The sequence below is a fragment of the Homarus americanus genome, unplaced genomic scaffold (assembly GCF_018991925.1).
Source record: "Homarus americanus isolate GMGI-L3 unplaced genomic scaffold, GMGI_Hamer_2.0 scaffold11302, whole genome shotgun sequence".
NCBI classification, from domain to species: Eukaryota; Metazoa; Arthropoda; class Malacostraca; order Decapoda; family Nephropidae; genus Homarus; species Homarus americanus.
This window is the reverse complement of record NW_024736744.1, coordinates 1,918,755-1,939,359: the sequence shown is the minus strand read 5'-3', so window position 1 is coordinate 1,939,359 and position 20,605 is coordinate 1,918,755. Positions and strand designations below refer to the sequence as shown.

The following is a 20,605-nucleotide window of genomic DNA, read 5'->3' as shown; positions in this document are numbered from 1 at the left end:
GACTCCTCTCAGCTGGTATGCCATGCAACACATGTCTCCATGCATGACGAATCGTAGCAATAGACAGCTGATCCCATGCCTCCACCAAGAAGTCTACAGCTTGTTTGACGTTAAACTTCTTCCAAAACTGTTTGACGAGAACTTCTTGAGTCACCACCTCTTGTTCCTTGTCCTCGTCGCTTTTACTCTCGCTGTCGGTGTCACCCAGCTTACGCAACTCATCCTTGGTGTTGGTAGAGTCGTTCAGGAGCTTGAACTTCTTTGCAGAGTACGCAGCTTTCACTCCTGGTCCATGGGCTGGATTAATGACGTAGTGTTGGGAGGAAGGAAGACCACTTTTACGTTGGGGTGACGATCCATAAGTAGGGGCGAGTGTCCAGGTGCGTTGGAAAGGAGCAACAAAATGTTGAATGGAACATTCTGTTGCTCGCAGAATTTCTTCACGTCGGGAACAAAACAGTCGTCAAACCAGAAGAGGGACAGAGAAGAGGACATCCACGCCTTACGTGCGGTTAGCCAGCGGACATTAAGCTTGTTCATGTCCATATTCTTGTGGGCGTGCTGCTTGCGGGCTGTGTGAATCACCGATAACTTTGGTTTACAGGTACCGGAGGCATTGGTGGTAAACAGGACGGTAATGCGTTCCTTCTGCATCTTCCGGCCTCGAATCTTGCTGGCATTCTTTACAACGAAGGTCTTGGAAGGTAGCTTTTTCCAGAAAAGACCTGGTCGTCAGTGTACTGTCCTTCCTCCATAACCTCACGTAAGAACGGAGGAAAATCTCTAGCCGCCACACGGTCAGCACTCGCTTCCTCACCACCAATGTTGATGTTGGTGATCTTGTTCCTCTTCTTAAACCTATGCAGCCAACCAGAGGAAGCAGTGAAGGGTTTGGGCTCTGCAATTCCCAGCTTACGTGACACTGCTGCGTATAGTTCACGTGCGTACTCCTGCACTGAGCGCGTGTCCACCGCCATGTTGCGTCGCGCCTGACGAATCAAATAACTCACCAGCAAATTTTCCACCTTTGCCAGCACCCTGTTCTGGCAATACTTGATCATTGAAGCACCTGCAGACTTTGTGATTTTCATGTGCTCTTTGATATTGGCTGCATCCTTCTTAATAGTGCGAATCATAGATTCGTTGACGCCATGCTGGCGCGCGAGATCAGCTTGCCGTGTTCCTTTCTCCAAATCTTGAATGATCTGGTATTTCACTTCGTAGCTTAGGCCACGGCGTGTCTTCTTGGGCTTAGGGCGGCTGGGTCCAGGTAAGGAAAGGTCTCTCTCTGGTGGCGGTGGTGGTCCGGCGGAAGCCATTTCACAGAACAATGGATTCACGTATGCACGGAGTGGCCTGGAGGGATGAAACTGCCGCGGCTAGGTCAAGCGTCGTCTTTCCTCCCTCCCTCCCTCCCGCGGGTGGACACGTCATAATACTTTAAGCCAATTACAGCTAGCAGCAGAGGGGGGGTAGGGATGCATGGCCAATCACAGTCCGATATGTCATATGACGTCACTGATAATGCAACAGAGACATGCACTGCGCAACCTTACCGCGCGTGGCTTGCCCAGGCGGAGGGAGGAGGCGGGAGCAGGCGGGAGGGGCGAATCTAAAAATAGCGTCTCGAGCTGGACACTCTCCACGTATACGTGGAAAAAACTCGTGTTAAGTGAAAGTTCGGCTCTGGCGAGGCACCGCGTATATGTGAAATCGCGCTAAGCGAGGTATTACTGTATTGTTGTTATCTTTATTATTTTATTTTTAATTTTGTATTTTTATTACTGTAGAATTTTTATTTACTATGAATTATTATTATTATTATTATTATTATTATTATTATTATTATTATTATTATTATTATTATTATTATTATTGTTATTGTTATTATTATTATTATTATTACTACTACTATTACATTTTTGCCCTCCAGGCTCCGATGTGGGTCAGTGACCTGTGCCCAGGATCAGATAACCCCTTGCATAGTGAACATGAATGAAAACAAATAAAACAAAAATAATACCAGTATAAAAGACTTTAATTATATACTGTACTTTAATAAGGAAGGATCGGTGGCTGGTAGTGTTGTGAAAGATACGAGAGTCAGTATGGTATCCAAGACACGTAAGGAGAGAGAGATGAAATGATGGAAAACGGATAGGGGTGACTGCTAGACTTTGGTTTTGCATAGATGTGTGGAAGATTCAAACGGAGAGAGAGTTAGTCCTGAAAGAGTTTCTTCATTATATTCTTTTTGAGCAAAAAATAGCAAATTTTGACAGATGGCTTCACACCTCCCCTATACCCACCTACTGTAGGGGGGGGGGCCATGCCCTCCAGTTTGGGAACCACTGAGATAGATAATGCCTCCGCTAACAAATGAAGTGAGTGATGCATTTCATATGCCGATTTGGCTCGGATGACGAATATTATTAATGATAGTTTGTTTACATCGCAAATAGGGAAGTGATCTTAATATATCGGCATCGTTATCACGAATTATCGTTGACTGGGATATTGTAAATCGAGGTTTATCTGTACATTATTAACTCTTCAGGTTTATTCCCAATGAAATTAATTATTTTTGCACAGGCTATGGCATTGGTAAAATTAAATATCTAAATATTTTGAAACAAATTGAAAATTGTTTTGAAATCTTCCTTGTGTATTTACAGTATTGAATTTATGATTGCTCTGGTAATGCTACGGTGCTGTAGGGTTATTATTTTTTTTACGGGAATTAGCCCACCCGGGCACAGGTCAAACGACCCACAACGGAGCCTGGGAGGGGGGGGGGAAGAACTGAAAGAAACTGTAAATATAGAAAAAAGGTTATACTGTATTAATCTACACCACGAAGATGCCGGAAAACCAGCTTTTTAAAGTGAGACAGATTGTAAGAGCATGGAACACAGAAGAAGGCAGAGCATTCCACAGTTTGGCTGTGTGAGGAAAGAAGGAGGTACTATAACGGGTTATTCTCGTGTGACCGACATCCACGGAGAAATGGTGGGCACCGCGAGCAAGACGTGTGTTACGATCCCACGGCCTTGCCGGCGGTACACAGGATCCCAAATCCACTGAACATTGCCTGTTAAAGTACCTGTAAAGGAGAGAGAGTGAAGCAACATTGCGGCGAAGAGAAAGGGAAGAGAGATTGTCGACTAAAGGAGGAAAGTTAATAAGACGAAATGCCTTTGATTCCACCCTATCTAATAGTTGGACAGAAGAAGAGCCACCCCAGATATAATAATAATAATAATAATAATAATAATAATTAACGGTTTATTGAAAAAGTTCTGCAGCCCGAAGGCTGAAAATATACATTGGGCATAAATGACTTATTCCATACATTGGTGGTTTAACAAAAGCCTTCATTAGAGAAAGGTAAAGGAACATACAGATTAATGTAGGTGTTGAACAGCAAAAACGTAGTGTAGTAACTCCCTCCCAGATGGTGTTAGGAGGGACCTCACGTGGTGTAGTAGTTCCCTCACAGATGGTGTTATGAGGGGCCTCACGTGGTGTAGTAATTCCCTCACAGATGGTGTTATGAGGGGCCTCACGTGGTGTAGTAATTCCCTCACAGATGGTGTTATGAGGGGCCTCACGTGGTGTAGTAATTCCCTCACAGATGGTGTTATGAGGGGCCTCACGTGGTGTAGTAATTCCCTCACAGATGGTGTTATGAGGGGCCTCACGTGGTGTAGTAACTCCTTCACATATGGTGTTATGAGGGGCCTCACGTGGTGTAGTAATTCCCTCACAGATGGTGTTATATGAGTGAGGTGTGGTTCCAGGCCTTCCTATCGTAGACGGATTAACACATCGCTGGTAGTTGGGTCTCACGGGCCGTTATCACTGGGTACCTGGGACCTCACTGTGTGAAAGGTCAACTTGGGTACCACTGTTACTGTTGAGTTGTTCTCACTGACTTAAGCACTGTTCACCACTGTTCACCTCTGTTTAACACTGGTTCCATTTCTTTCCTAAATGAAATAGTAACTTCTGGCGTGAACTTGTTGATATTCCGGTGGGGAGGAGGGTTCAGGGAGGGAGTTGGTATGGGCCAACATAACAGTTGATCTGGCTGCTCCGAGAGGAGCGCCAGGTACGTCTTGACCCTTCGGTGGTCAAGGATGTGTGTGTATAAGAGCAGTGCTCCAAGTTAGGACAAATGAATCCCTTATATACTTGGGGCAACTGCTCAGGAGTGAAGTAGCTGCGCCATCTGTACAGCATTCCCAACTTTTGGGAGGCAGCTTTAGTTATACTAAGGATGTGTGATTTCCAGGACATATTGGAGGAAATGGTGAGGCCTAACATATTTATTTCAGAATTTGGGAGGATGATAGCATCCTGAAATGTAATTGCTGGGAGATCGTCTACTTTACAAAGTGTAATTGGTAAATATTGAGTTTTATTACTATTGAACTTAACCAAGTTTGTATCTCCCCATTCAGAGATGCTGCACAGATCTGCATTGATAGAAGTAATGATATCAGTTCTAGAAACAGATCTAGTTTGAGAGTTAGGAGGAAGGGGAAAATGTGAGGAAGAGTAAAGAGTAGAATCATCGGCGTAAGAATGGATAGAATTGGTTGTAGTGTGAAGTAAATCATTGATAAAAAGAAGGAAGAGAGTTGGTGAAAGAACAGAACCCTGTGGGACGCCACTATTGGTAGAGAAAGAGCGAGAAATCGATCCCTCGACAACAACTGCCATGGATCGGTTCTCAAGGAAGCTAGAGATGAGAGAACAAAGTGGGAGAGAAACCAAAAGAGGGAAGTTTAGATAGCAAAGACTTGTGCCATACCCTGTTAAATGCTTTGGAGATGTCGAGGGCCACGACAAAAGTTTCCCCATAGTCCCTAAGAGAGGATGACCAAAGATGGGTGCAATAGGAGAGCAGATCACCAGTAGATCTCGCCTGGAGAAAGCCATACTGGTGATCCGACAAAAGAGAAAGGCGTTCAAGGTGACGGAGTAGTAGTAGGGGAGCGAGAACCGGCAGTATTCTATGCTTTTGTTGCCCAAATCTCTTAACAAAGGAATTCTACTCACTGATGGTGATAAATATAATTAAGGGGAAATTCCAACATCAGACTGCTTTTCACATACTAGATTGATTTGAATCTTCTTTATATAGATTTGGGAAAAGGTGGGCTAATATAATTTAAATAGTGTAATCTCATGTCTGACTGTGGCATATCATTATACCCTGCATCAGGGCGGAAGAACTTACTACAAATTGAATGTTACTTGTTTGAGGGACAGATTTTCAAGCAGCAAATGCGCCTATCTTGCAGGTTTCATAAGTTTGGACTCCCATTAAAGCAGATTTAGATTCACTGAGACTTTAATCACAAAATTGCAGAATACTATATACAATTACAGTACATATATGTAAATAATATGTTAACAAAACGAAGAGATATTTTTATTTAGAAGGGATGAATTTTAAAATTTTTATAGAGTAAGCAATGCTTACCTTGCTTCTTTGGAATACATCCCACTGATAGGACTGTATGGTACTTGAATTTTATGTTGTAGAAGAGACTGTGAGCTTGATTTTTTTTTAGAGGTTAGCCCACCCAGGCACAGGTCACTGACCCACATCAGGGTCTGGGGGACAAAAATTTAATAATGATAATAATAATTCATAGTAAATAAAATGTACAGTATAATAAAAAATACACAGTTAAAAATTACAATAAAATAATAATGATAATAATAATAATAAAGAACCATAAAGAAATAAAAAAAATAAAAGTTAAAAAATGAGAAACAATATATGTACTGTATGTTTTGTTGTCAAGGTAAGAGAAACAATTGAGACCCTGCAATTGTGTGTAAATGAAGCAGAAAGTCAGATCAGCAACCTGGGACTTGGTCACAATTTTTGTGGTGCCATATGGCAGCAGGGTCTACCATTAGACAACACATTATGCTTCCAATATCTGTCCAGCCAGTAGTACTTCCTTGTTTGATAGGAGTTAGGTAAAATAGACCCGCGAGAAAGTAGAATCCACAAGTTTTTCATGCTGGTCCCAGGAGTGTGTAAAATACATATAAATAGCTATATGCACATGTATAACAACATTATATATGTATAAGACAATATAATAAATATGAAATAACACTAAATGAACATTAGGTTCATACAGTGATAGTTAGCTGTGGTAGTGACGATGCAAAGGCGATACCACTGAAATGTCAGCTGATCTGGTGCATAGGTAGTGGGATGTAAACAATCCCTGTACTGGACAGTTCCAAGTGAATGTGCCCAGTACCGGTAAGTACCGTATATACCCGTGTATAGCACGAGTTCTTAAGACCAAATTTTTGGGCAAAAAGTTGGGGGTCGACCTCTATACGGGTAATAGTTTCGTTAGGTTGAAAAATATTTACCAGTAACTACCAGTAAACAATGGAAACGATGCACCAACGCACCACCCGCTGTGAGTGTCGGTACAGTTGCGTCATCATAGCAAGCCCAAAGTAGCCAAATGCATGGTATGGTATGCACAGGAGTATGTAGAACATAAAGTATTCATTTTTAAAAGTTTATTTATAGATACATAAATTTTTGTTAATTAAATTTGAAACATCAATATGATGTGAGTCAGGTCATCTACACACAGTTGCCAGTTTCAAAATTTTCCTTTTAAAATTTTAAGTTACCGAGTATTTCTTTTCCCAAATCGTTTTACAATACTGTAGGTAAAACAGTATACTATTGTGCAAACCCCACAGAAAAAAAATTAACAAATGGAGACACCAAAAATGTAAAAAAAAAAAATGCTGTCTGACTTGCAACACTGTTGGTAGGGTCAGGTGGTTCTAACGGTACCTGCCAGGACCCGGTAATCAAATTTATAACAATATCTAACCTCAATTACTGTAGTTTATCTGATGTAGGCAATATGAAGTAAAAAATACCAGTTAAAGTGAGAAATTGGAAGAGAATAAACAAGAAAGATGTTGGGCTATTTTTGGTAGGGCTGAGGGAGAGAGTACCAGCTGTTTGGTCTTTTTTGGCGGGAGAGTCACGCAAATATCCGTACTAGTATTTGTTTGGTGTCTTCTGTATTTTTAAAAATGAATACTTGTAAATTAAAAGTACCGTAACATTGTATTATATAAAATCTTGTCATATTTCTGGAAAATAAGAAGCAAGAAAATAAGAATACACCGGTAAACACAATTTCAACGTACGCTAAAATTAAAAGCTGCTTAAGAAGGGCCGATGCAAACACAAAGCCTTCGCGACCAGGGCTCTGCCGTATCAGTTAGACGGTACACGTGTTTTTCGAATCGTTTTCAGTTAAAAAACTTTTACATCACAAGTGAATTAGGATAGAATATTATTGTAATATAACAGTTTTTAACTGAAAACCATTCGAAAAGCGATTACGGTAACATCTTTTGAACGAAAGAAAGCGAGTCATTGTTTTTGTCACGATTTTATCCCACTTTCCACTGAATACGTACGTCATTTCAGCAAAAATATTACATTTCCATATTCTCAGAAATAAATAGTAGTTTTGCTGAAACGTGATGTATTTCAATGTAAATTTGGATAGACTACATGAAAACAAAAGACTTTACCTAACCTTCCGATGTTCAAGATATGTTACTCGTATTTTTAATAGTTTTCGGTTAAAATACTGTTATATTAGTGATATTCTATTCATACTGTGGTTGATATAATACCTTCACGGAAATGTAATATTTTTTGCTGAAATGACATACGTATTACAGTGGAAAGTGGGATAAAATTGTGATGAAAACAATGACTTTCGCTTTGTTTCGTTCAAAAGATGTTACCGTAATCACTTTTCGAATGGTTTAGTTAAAAAACTGTTGTATTGTATTACAATAATATCCTAATTGACTTGAATAAATATTACGATACCATATTTCTGAATATTTTCATTAAAATCCACCAAAATCATTTTCTTTGTCATCGTCTGCAGCACCAAACAGCTTCTCCCAGTCCTCTCCTTGAACAGGGCTACAGGGTACACGTGTTCGAATCGTTTTCAGTTAAAAAACTGTTACATCACACGTATATTTTACCTAAACTGCGCCTGAATAAATATATTCTCGGAAATAAATAGTAGTTTTGCTGAAACGTGATGTATTTCAATGTAAAATAGAATAAAATACATGACGAAAACAAAAGACTTTACCTAAGCTTCCGATGTTCTCGAGATGTTATTCGTTTTTTTAATAGTTTTCGGATAAAATTCTGTTATATTACAATGATATTCTATTTATACTGTGCTTGATATAATACATTCACGGAAATGTAATATTTTTTGCTGAAATGACGTACGTATTACAGTGGAAAGTGGGATAAAATCGTGATGAAAACAATGACTGGCTTTCTTTCGTTCAAAAGATGTTACCGTAATCACTTTTCGAATGGTTTAGTTAAAAAACTGTTGTATTACAATAACATTCCCTCCTAATTGACTTGAATAAATACTTGAATGGAAATATACAATATTTTTGTTGAAACTACCCGCGTTTCAGTGTAAAGTGTCGTGATAATAAATGGTAAACAAGTTTATAGGACGTAGTGTTTCTCTGAAGGTTTTGTTGTTCCTTTACCCTCAAAAACTTGGGTCGACCTATAAACGAGGAATATCATAAATTAACGATTTCTTGGTCATAAAATCGGGGTCGACCTATATACGAAGGGGGGTTATAGACGAGTATATATATATATATATATATATATATATATATATATATATATATATATATATATATATACACACACAGTCATCCCTTGGTTATAGCGCACTTGGTTATCGTGATTTTCGTTATCACGCCTCCATCAAAATCTGCACACCAGTTATAGGCATTTTTCAGGTCGAGAATTTGGTCATCACGCATTTGCCTCCAGGTGTAATTTTAACCCCTTGGTTCACCTACATCTATTGAGGATAAAATCTTTCACCTACAAATTGACAATAACACATTTGCTGTAATCAGACATATCTAGTTGCCTCAACAATTGCAACCCCAGTTGCAATTTCAAATTCTGTGGCATTACTAAAAATAGTAAAGTTTCTGGTGCACTCTAAGATTAAGAGAGAAAACGGAGGACTCAGGCGTCCTGATGTGAGAGAAAACGGACTCGTATGACGGGGGACCAAATAAAAAAAGCATAGCTACATGTTTTGTGGACTACAGTATTAAGCGTACCCTTTTCATCACTTTGTAATAAACCTAGCCATGCCTATGTGTGTTTATGATATTTACCATAACATTATATATATATTTAGTGGGTCTAAATGGTCGTAAAATGGGAAACTTGGGGATGGGTCTTGGGTGCCTGGAACCAATTAGAATAAATCCCATAGGTTTTGTACTTTTGTTATCGGCGGGGTCCCAATTAGGCGCGATAACCAAGGGATGACTGTATATACTTGTGACACTGGCCAGTTGCTTCTGGTGTTATGGTACAGGGGTACCAAGTGACAACACTAGGATCCCGCTTCCTCTATCAAGGAATAAACAATTAAAATTTAAATTGAAAAAAAAAAACCATTCAAATAAATTACTATCTTACAAGAATCCCTCCAATGTAAGTTATATTCACCCAGGTCGTTTGGGTGGAAAATTATGAGAAGAGCTTAGTCACTCTTAAGTAATGATAAATAAACATGCAGGCAGGCCTTCAGCGCCAACTGTCAAATCTTATCTCAAATAAATAAACAAACAAACGCCAGACATTCTGTCACCTCACCTCCCGCCCCCTCTTCCCATCACCCTCGTGTTCAAGATAAAAGATTGGTGATGTCTTTATGTTTATTTTATATAATATCTCAGACTAAAGTTAGGATAATATAATTTGTATTGCTGAAATCCTTGCAAGACGAGATTAATTTGAATATAAGCGTCATATATTTTGCTCAAGATATAAAAAGTGTAGTACATTAGTGAACAATACTGTAGTATATTTTATAAAAAGTTTTTCAACTGTATTTTTGGGTAGATTTACATAAATTTCTTCATTTATTTTCACCCATTTACTTTCACACAGCATACTAAAATAAACGTAAAATAAATTTGTGCAAAGCTGGACTGCACATGTACTAATTTGATTATGGTACAGTGACCCCTCGTTTAACGAACTCAATCCGTTCCAGAAGGTTGTTCGTTAACCGAAACCATTGTTTCAATGGGTTTTTGGGTAATTGGTTCCAGCTCACCGAAAATTTCCTAAATTCAACAAAAATGGTAGAAAAGTTTACTTACTTTGAGGTGTGTATGTAGAAGGCTCCTGGATGATGATGATGATGATGTGCATTTGAATTGGGAGGTGGAGGAGGAGAAGGGAGAAGAGAAGGAAGTGGAGGTGGAGGAGAAGCATTTTACTGCTTCTTGGAAGGTGAGTCACCTTCCATGAAAATGTCAGGAACCTCTGGACTGACAGATTCTCCACCATGAACATCCTCTCTCCTTCTTGAAGTGGAAGGCTGAGGGATAGCATCTTGTTCCCTCTGCCTTTTACTGAAGAAAGTGTCAATTGTGGTCTGTGGGGCACCTGTCCTCCTCACCATTAACTTATGTTTAAAGAAGGAGACCACGGAGTTCTCAACATGACACAAAGTTAGTTCAGTTTTTTCTACTTCTGGGTGCTTTGAAGCCAGTTCCCTGAACTTCTCCCAGTAGTAAATCACATCTTTCAACTGTTTAGCTGACATATGGTCATCACTTTCACTTTCCTCCTCACCACTGTCAGCCTCTACCTGTAACATCTCATCCAGTTGCTTCAAGTCATCAGGAGTAAGTTCCTCCTCATGAGACATCACAAGCTCTTCCACATCCTCCTCCTCCACTTCAAGGCCCAATGACTGACCAATGGACACAATCTCCTTGTCCAACTCTGTTTCTTCCTCAAATCCCTCAAAATCATGGACTACTGATGGCCACAGTGCTTTCCATGAAGAATTGAGAGATCTACTGGAGACTTCTTGCCATGATGACACAATCAATTTTACTCCCTCCAGGATGTTGTATTGCATCTTCCAGAACCTTGCCAGTGTTAGATCAGGATCAGTGGAGTTGCCTGATGACACCTTCTGAACATTTTCTTCATGTCCAGCTTCTTGAAGTTGCTGATTACATTGTGGTCCATTGGCTGCATAATTGATGTCGTGTTGGGAGGCAAAAACAACACTTTGACAAAGTAAAATCGAGCCTCCAAAGTGCTGGCAAGTTCAGGGTCTTGACCAGGGGCATTAACCAGAAGGAGAAGAGCCTTTAAAGGGAGTTTATTGGTGGTTAGGTAGCTCTTCACAGAAGGGCAAAGCACCTCAACAGCCCATTCATTAAAGAGCTGTCTTGTCACCCATGCCTTACGGTTGGACTTCCAATAAACTCCAAGCCGTCCTCTTACCACTTTTTGTTGCTTGAACACCCTGGAGTTCTCAGAGTGGTAGACAAGCATAGGCTTCAGTCGGAAATCCCCTGAAGCATTGGCACCAAGCAATAGAGTGAGACGGCCCTTCATGGGTTTATACCCAGGTAAAGAGGCTTCATCTCTTGTGATGAATGTCCTTTTGTGCATTTTCTTCCAGAACAGCCCAGTTTCGTCCACATTGAACACTTGCTGTGGAAGATAATTTTCTGTATCCACCAGTTCCTTAAACTCCACTACAAATTTTGCTGCTCCTTCTTTATCTGCACTGGCAGCTTCACCATGCCTAACAACACTAAAAATTTCACTTCTTTTCTTAAATTTCTCGAACCAGCCCTTGCTGGCCCTAAACTCTTCAAACTCAGTTTCAGAAGAACTAGGTTGCTCTTCCTTCAAAGGTTTGTAAATTTCCCTGGCTCTTTCACAAATAAATTCAGTTGAAATTGAATCTCCGTTCATTTGTTTTTCCTTAATCCAAATAAGAAGTAACCTCTCTGTTTCTGCAATTAATGACCTACTTTTAAACACTCTGGTAGGTTTATCTCTCACTTTCACTTCTTTAAATTTGTCTTTCTGCGAAAAAATTGTCGACACAGTTGATGCCGACATGCCATATTCTTTACTTAGCACATTTGTTCTAATGCCTTCTTCATGTTTCTTAATGATTTCCGGTTTCACTGGAATTGAAATCGCCTTTCTAGATTTCTTTGGACCCATGCTGGATTCAATATAGTAATTTCACCACTAAGTTTTAAGTTCACTAGCTGTAATTAAAGATTATTTTCTTTAAATCAACACTGCACTGCGCTATATATTATCAATATGTTAAATAAATTTCAGAATGACCAATAATTGTACTTTAAAAACGTAAAAATACTCTGTGTTCAAGAGACCCACAAGCAAGATGTTTCCTCAACTGTACAGAGACTTAAACAGACGCCTTGGTGAGTGAGTGAAGTGGCTGATGGGCGCACCAAAAACTAGTTCCCTGTACTGCAATTATGTTAAATAAGTATTTAAATGACTAATAATTTTAATATAAAACTTGGAAAAATATTGAAGAGCACAACTTTCTTGATATTTTCTCCAAATGAAAACGAATGTAAGCCCTAGAACCGATTACTGTATTGGCGGACTAATCTACCAGCCAATGAGCACGGCAAAACATGTTGACATGTTTTCGTAAGAATTTCGTTAGTCAAATTTTTTTTCATTAACAGAATTGAAGATTCTTATGGAAAGTAATTCGTTAACCGAAATTTTGTTAACCAAAGCATTTGTTAACCGAGGGACCACTGTATTATGTATTAAGTAATTATTAGATGTTTTAATTGCCTGTATGTTGGCCCGGCGAGTTATTGCTGGGCATTTACATACCTAGGTATAACGCTAGACGTCACATTCTGGATTGAACAAAAATTTAGTTATTTTCCATTGAAATCCGAGTTTCGAAGGAACGCAAGCTTTAAAACTGCGAGCTTTAAGGAAATTCTGCACTGTATCAGGTGGATATACCATAGATAATCAAAAGAAAGAGAGAATGAGGAAATGGGTAGTGACTGGGGCTACAACAGGGAGACACTTTATGTGGATACAGTACTTATATTTGGTCACCAGATATTCTGTAGGTTTTGTTTACATAATATTCTATACCATAATGATATTTACTAGGTATTTATGCACCACACCATCATGTTTTATATTGTTTTGCTTTATTATTTAGGATGTCACCTTTGGGATTGTTGTTGCTGAAGATCTCTCAGAAGTTAGCTTGAAACATAATGTTTCTGCTGTGCCAACTTTTGTGTTGCTGCGTGCAGGACAAGTCATTGAAAGAGTGGATGGTGCCAATGCTGCTGATCTCACAACCAAAGTTAAAACACAGGTAAGTTTTCCTCGTGCAAATTTGTAAATAAGATGAAAAATTTAATTTGGATGCTGTATTCAATTCTTTTTTGTCAACATTCATCAACTTTGACCTAAATACTATACAGTAATAAATATTCTTAATTAATTACAATGTATATTGTATAGTGTAATACAGTGGGGTATGCTATAACGAACGGATCCTACTACGAATATTCCTATAACAAACGGTTTTACCTATAAAATTGAGAATGCTATAACGAACGAAACTCCTACAACGAACATTATTTAAAAAAAAAAATTTTTTTTTTTTACTAATTTATTGTTTTTATTACAAGTATTAATGATATTCTTTATTTCAGGGGTTTAGATGCATATTTATGCACTTTTTTACAATTTTTATAATTTTATATTATATTTTTCAGTGTTAAGTGGTTGTATTTGTGGGCCTGGAACGGATTAATCCTATAACGAACGAATGCTATAACGAACAAGGTTCTAGAACCAATTTGATTCGTTATAGCATACCCCACTGTATATATCTACAGTGGAGCCTCAGTAATCCAACGCTTTACACGGATTCACTTTCTGCGATTTCTCATTTACGCGGTACCTTGCCAGAACCGGACTTTCACTTTCCACGGTGCATCTGCTCATATACGCGGTGAAGTATAATTTATTGTTTATTTTTTTTTATTTAGCTCATAAAATTCATACAAATTACCCGGCCAGAATATAATTTCCATTGCTGGAATTCTTACAATATGATGATCATTTTGAACATAAACATCATGGATTTTGCATTAGACATACAAATTTTAGATCTAATGTAATAATTTGGTTTACACAAAGCAAATATTTTATCCTTTGTGCAGAATATATGAAATTTACATTCAAAATATTCCCTGACCTGCAAGGAATCCAGAAATGTCAATTATATTATCCTAACTTTAGTCTGAGTTATTATTTATTACTAAAAATGTAAATATACTATTTTCTCCCAATCACTTCTCTGGTAGGGAGGGAAGGTGGGGGTGGGGGTTAGGGAGGGAGGGACCGACCCAGCTAGGGCGGAGTATTTTGATTGACAGATAGTGTCCTTCAAGAATATTTCTTTGTTTATTTACTGAAGATATATGTTTTAGCTCATAAAATTCATACAAATTACCTGGCCAGAATATAATTTACATTGCTGGAATTCTTACAATATGATAATCATTTTGAATATAAACATCATGGATTTTGCATTAGACTTACAAATTTTAGATCTAATGTAATAATTTGGTTTACACAAAGCAAATATTTTATCTTTTATGCAAAATATATGAAGTTTACATTCAAAATATTCCCTGACCTGCAGGGAATCCAGAAATGTCAATTATATTATCCTAAGTTTAGTCTGAGGTATTATTTATTACTAAACGTTAAAATCTAGTTTTTTCCCCCAACATTTCTCTGGTAGGGAGGGAAGGTGGGGGGAGGGGGGGGGGTTTGAGTCCATTATTTGAATGGACATTAACCTGGCAACTGTATTTCTCTTAAATATTAATTGTGTGAGCATACCATCATAAAATTTAGATGTTATTTTTACTACAACATAGGTATTGTGTCAGAAAAAGTGGAGTTTGGGGGTCGGGCCAGTCTCTATTGGAATTAATCCCATATGCTCTGTTGTTCACTTTACGCGGTTTTCACTTTCTGCGTTACCCTGTGGGTTCAATTGACCGCGTAAATCAGGGTACTACTGTACTGTATTCCCCTAATTTCTGAAATCTGGCACACTACCTCAAGTTAGTAGACCCTGGTCTGTTGTCTGGCACTGTGGATGCCCTTGTTCCCACCAAACTATTGTTTCTGGTCTTTGAGTCTGTAGTGACACATGTTCAGTCATATTGACAGATTCACTTTTTTTGTTTTTTGTTTTCTAATGTCGGGTAGATTCAACATTTGCAAACTTAGGCCTAGGCTTGTATTTTGGGGACCATGTAAACTTTATAATCATAGAAATTGGAATATTATGAATCGTGGAAGCTGTTGGGTTCCAGCTATACTGGATTATTGAGGTTTCACTGTAGTATCTTTACTCTGCTCCCTCTGTTAACACCCCAAAGAAGAGAGTAAAATGATAGGGAGATTGATGTAAGACAGATGTAGAAAGCAATGGGAAAGGGTTAAGAGAAGTAAAAATATTTATTCAAGCTTGCTCATATTCTCAACTTTCATACACATTATACAAAGTGAAGTTTAACATTTACTTTAGTTTGATTCAAAAGGTTTCGTATCCACTAACTGTACTGTATATTTTAAGTCAATAGTTTATTTTACCTCTATTGTGTATGAAATTACTCTTTTTGTGATCCACAAGCATTAACTAATGAGATACAGTTCTTCCAGACCTTTCTAATCCATTCATATAGTGTATCCATCTCTTTCTTGGTCTACACACACTCCTGCTTTCAACTGTGCTGTCAAACTCTTTCTAGCCAATCTCTCACCAGGTGTGTGCTCCTTCTACCCTCGCCATTTTGGTGTATTCTTATAGATTCAACTTACCAGAAAATATTGGACCCTACACATTCTAATTATGTTTTTATTCTTTGTGCTCTCTGTTTTCCAACCTTCTGTGATACATCTCAGACAATAAACCTCTTGATCTATTATCACTCTGAAACACCTGAGTTTTACATCCATTTGAAAGAATTGGAACAAGCCCTCCTCCTTGTGGTCTGCACACACTACATTTAATAATAATAATAATAATAATTAACGGTTTATTGAAAGAGCTTGGCAGCCAGAAGGCTGATAATATACAGTTACTCTTCTCATGTATGAGTGCCCTGCCCTGCCTGTTCTTCTTGCATTATTTATTAAAGATAACTTCTATTTTTCTCTTTGCTGAACAGTTTTTTCCAAATAGTGTACTTAAATTCATTACAATTTGCAGCTCTTCTTCATTTATGGTGATGTTACACTGAGATTGTCTTTCTCTTTCAGATATCATTGCATTTGTACTTTCAATAACTTTCCTTTACCATTTTTGGTATAAACTTCATTATCAAAATGACACAGCACCATCCATATCTGCATGGTTCATCATGCCTCAGTTTCATTTCACTCTCACATTCACTTATTATTTTTATTTCATGTTCTGACTTATCCATGAAGACTTTAAATAGTCAGGATGACATCACACACCCCTAATGTACTCCATATGTACATCGACCCACATTTTCACACCACTGCTAATTAACATGTACAGTATGCACTAGTTCCATATTAAAATTTGTTGACACCCTCTATAAACATCTGCAGACCCTATGAAAAGTCTAGTTTTCCCACAGTGCCTCCCTCCTTATCAAATGCTGTCTCAAAGTCAGATGCAGCGGCAAATGTTTTACAGTACTGTACTTTCTTTTTAATGTTCTTTACTCTTTCCCATCCTCATTCTTGGCACCTTCTCTCTGCATTTCTTTATTGTCTCAACTCTCATCTACTCTGTCATCAGCTGGTTGACGTGATCTCCTCGTTTTATATATATTTTTTTTTATTTACTGGCCTGGGGGGCAAAAAAAATATAATAATAATAATACAGGGGGGCCCCAAATTTGCTGGAGGACTATGTTCTCAAAATGGCCGCGAATCGCCAAATACGCAAATAACATTTGCGGGGGGCGGGTGGTTCATTTTTACTTGCGTACAGAGAAATGTATATTCCCTTTGTGTTTGCCCTTAGGGCAATTATTTCTTTTACACGTATTGTATATACATTTACAGTGAACCCTCGAAGATCTGGACTAAAGGGGGGACCAACTGTCCGGAAAAGCAGATTGTCCGAATCTTCCGGTGAATGTACTAATGTATAAAAACGATAAATAATGATATAAAAAACACCAAAAATACAGTACAGTATAGTCTGGGTTTATGCAGTCAATTAAACCCATGGAGGTTCGCGTATAACGCGAAACGCTTAAATAAAATAACAGAACATATGGGATTAATTAATTGAAATAGAGACTGGGCCGACCGTCAGACTACCCTTTTTCCGACACAATACGCACATTGTATTAAAAATAACATCTTAATTTTATGATGGTATGCACACACAATTAATGTTTAAGAGAAATATCAATAATATTAGGTTTTATAACACTTACGTTAGTAGAAGAGATGGCTGGGCGCATGGGGATGGGGGGTTGGTTCCGAGGCAGAGGGAAGATTATTGGCCCTCGTCTGTATCACCTGTATCACTATCCACCACAGAGGCTAGCAGGGCCACCTTGTCGATCCCTTCAAAGTCCATATCCTCACTATCACTATCACTATCACTGACTTGGGCTGGCTATGGTGGGTGGCGGGTGAAGAACTCGGTAATGTTTTGTTGACTGGGCAGGCAAGGTTAAATAGACCAATCACAGTGCGCGACGGAGGGGGTGCGTGGGTGGTAAGGATACGTGGCCCAATCACAGCCCGCGACGTCATCGGAACGAGTCTGACGTCAGCGGTGATGTCAGTGACCAGTCGCTTGCCTGCTGCTGTCTGCGTAAATTAAGGAATGTACTGCATAACTAATAATTGCCGTGTCTGGACAGGTGCCACGTAAATGGCCAAACGCGTATAAAATATCCGCGTAAACCCAGACTATACAGGTTGTACCTCTCTAGTCCGGCAACCTCGGGACCTGACCGGTGCCTGACCATGGAAATTCACCCTTTTCCTGGATAGATAATGACTTGTGCTTATGCTTGGAAGCAGTAGCACCACTTTCACTGCTTCGTGGTCTCTTTGAAGATATATTGAAGGGTTAAATGTTGTACAGTAGGTTTTCAAATTTTGGGAGTTTTTAATTCGACATTATTTATTTGAACTAAAAAAAAACACTACGCAATTAAATATTTTGACTGTGGAAACTCGATTTTTGACGGGTTTGAGCGGCCCACCAACATGCAGACGACTTGCATAATCGTGTAAACAGTGTCATTTCTTTTATGTACCAAAGATTCATTATTGTTTATTACTGAATGTCTTTTTGATTTAATTCATTTTTATGTGTGCAAAATGAACAATACAATTCATTAATATTATGTAGAATATTAAAACACATGAGGAAACGAGACGTCATTGTTTTCGTTGATTACAAAACCAGTGACTGACTAGATCTACATATAAAACAAGAAAATAAGACCCTGGTTGTAGCTGTTGCAAAATTAATGTAAAAAATTAATATGGTTGTTTTAAGTAATGTTATTTAATGTTAATAAATGGAACAATATAAGTAGCTAACCATTAATGGTTAAGAAAAAAGTGAGCTCACGTATGTAAGTGCGCACATGTGAAACATATCGTCATTACTATACCTAAGAATATGAAAGCAACACTTATTTACTGTTCATATATATTTTGATTAATGTTTCTGAATTTAAAACAAAAATTCTACCCACCAGTGGTGGTAAAGTTGAAAACATAAGGACAGCCAATGTTGTGTGTGTTTTTACTCGGATGACGTATGCTCAACTCTAGCTGAAGCTGTAGAACATAAGAACTTTTCTGTGTTGTTTTTAGTTTTTATTTAATTTTATCTGTGTTATTTTCGTTGGTTTATTAGGATGTTGCTTTATTACAGGTAGTAATTCACCCAAAAAAGTGGGGTAAATAAGGCAAAATTTAGCTAAATATCGAAAGTACCAGACTCAAATTAATTTTCTTCAAGGGGCAAACTAAAATCTTTCCGGACCATGGGAGTTTCCGGACCACAAAATGCCGGACTAGAGAGTTACAACCTGTAGTTGAAATCGCCTAAGAAATATATGCGTAAGTTGCGAGCCTACTGTACTCAAATTGTTCCCTGTCTTGCAAGGATTCCAGCAATGCAATTTATATTCTGTTAACTTTAGTCTGTGGCATTTTATAAGATAAAAACTTTAAGCCTAAAACTACCTTCCCCCTGTTTTGAGAATGCTTCTTAGGGAGGCTTCTGAGCCCAGAACCCCCCAATTTTTTGTCTGAATCTTCCAAAATCCGGATTTACCGGGTCTGGATCTTCAAGGATTTACTCTATATGTGTGTGTGTGTGTAGACACACACACACATCTTTTATTTTTATTTTTTTCTGTATGGGAATTAACTCACCCGGGCACAGGTCACTGACCCACATCGGGGGCTGCAGGGCAAAAATGTAATAATAGTAATAATAATAATAATAAAGAACCATAAGGAAATAAAAAAATAAAAAAAAAGATCAACAGTGAGAAACAATTTATGTCTGTTGTGTTGTCAATGGCAAGAGAAACAATTGAGACCCTGCAATTGTGTGTAAATGAGGCAGAAAGTCAGATCAGCAACCTTTTTTTTTTTTTTTTTATGGGGATTATTATTATTATTATTATTATTATTATTATTATTATTATTCAGATAAGTAAAAAAAAAAAAATAATGATAGCGATACAAAAAAATAATAATAATAAAGAACCATAAAGAAACACAAAAATTAAAAGAAAATAATCAAAAGTAAGAAACGATATATGTATGTTGTGTTGTCAATAGTAAGAGAAAAAAATTGAAACCTGCAACTGTGTGCAAATGAGGCAGAAAGTCAGATCAGCAACCTGGGACTTGGTCACAATTTTTATGATGCCATATGGCAGCAGGGTCTACCATTAGAAAACACATTATGCTTTCAATATCTTCTCAGGCGGTAGTACCTCCCTGTTTAGTAGCTGCCTACTACCTACTTACAATACAGCTAACGGAAATTACTGTCTCTAAGACGAATGGATTCCTGCCCCAGCCACAAAAATGACGGCAACTTTAAAACTACCCACAGACTTTCTTGGGTACATCCAGGGTGTCATCCGTGAATAATAGAGGACCATGGAATAAAACTCCTTGAATTTAGGGGGGCCACCTGTAAGTGATATCCCCGTTAGCAGGAACAATTGGTGCAGAGCACTTCCGAGGATGAGAGATTTCCAGCAAACCAGACGACTTTCTATAACCCGGTGAAATTCTTCATCCCTGGAACCTTTTCCGGTTACTGGGAAAAGTTTCCGAGTGTCTAAACTAGACCTCTTGCACAGACACACACTAGCCCACTTCCCCAGAATGTTTCTGGGTCCTGGAGATGTTTTCCTTGAGTCTAAACTACTGGAATCTGTAAATACAGTTCTTATGAAGTTAAAAACTTCATTTCTTTAATATATTAATCCAGAATAGTTTATCTAAAAGTCTGGTTAAATAAATATATTCAAAAATAAAAATCTGTATATGGGCATGAATGAAGCTGTGTGTTACAACAAAGACTGT

General features: G+C 38.2%; 1 protein-coding gene across 1 annotated transcript in view; it reads left to right on the top strand.

The window, feature by feature from the left end:
- The window catches only part of LOC121872453 (glutaredoxin-3-like), a gene marked incomplete at its 3' end in the record, with an annotated part of 52,349 nt that overhangs the window by 7,216 nt on the left and 24,528 nt on the right, over positions 1-20,605 (top strand). The window contains 1 exon segment of the mRNA XM_042375219.1: positions 13,164-13,325. Coding sequence (XP_042231153.1) covers positions 13,164-13,325 — 162 coding nt within the window.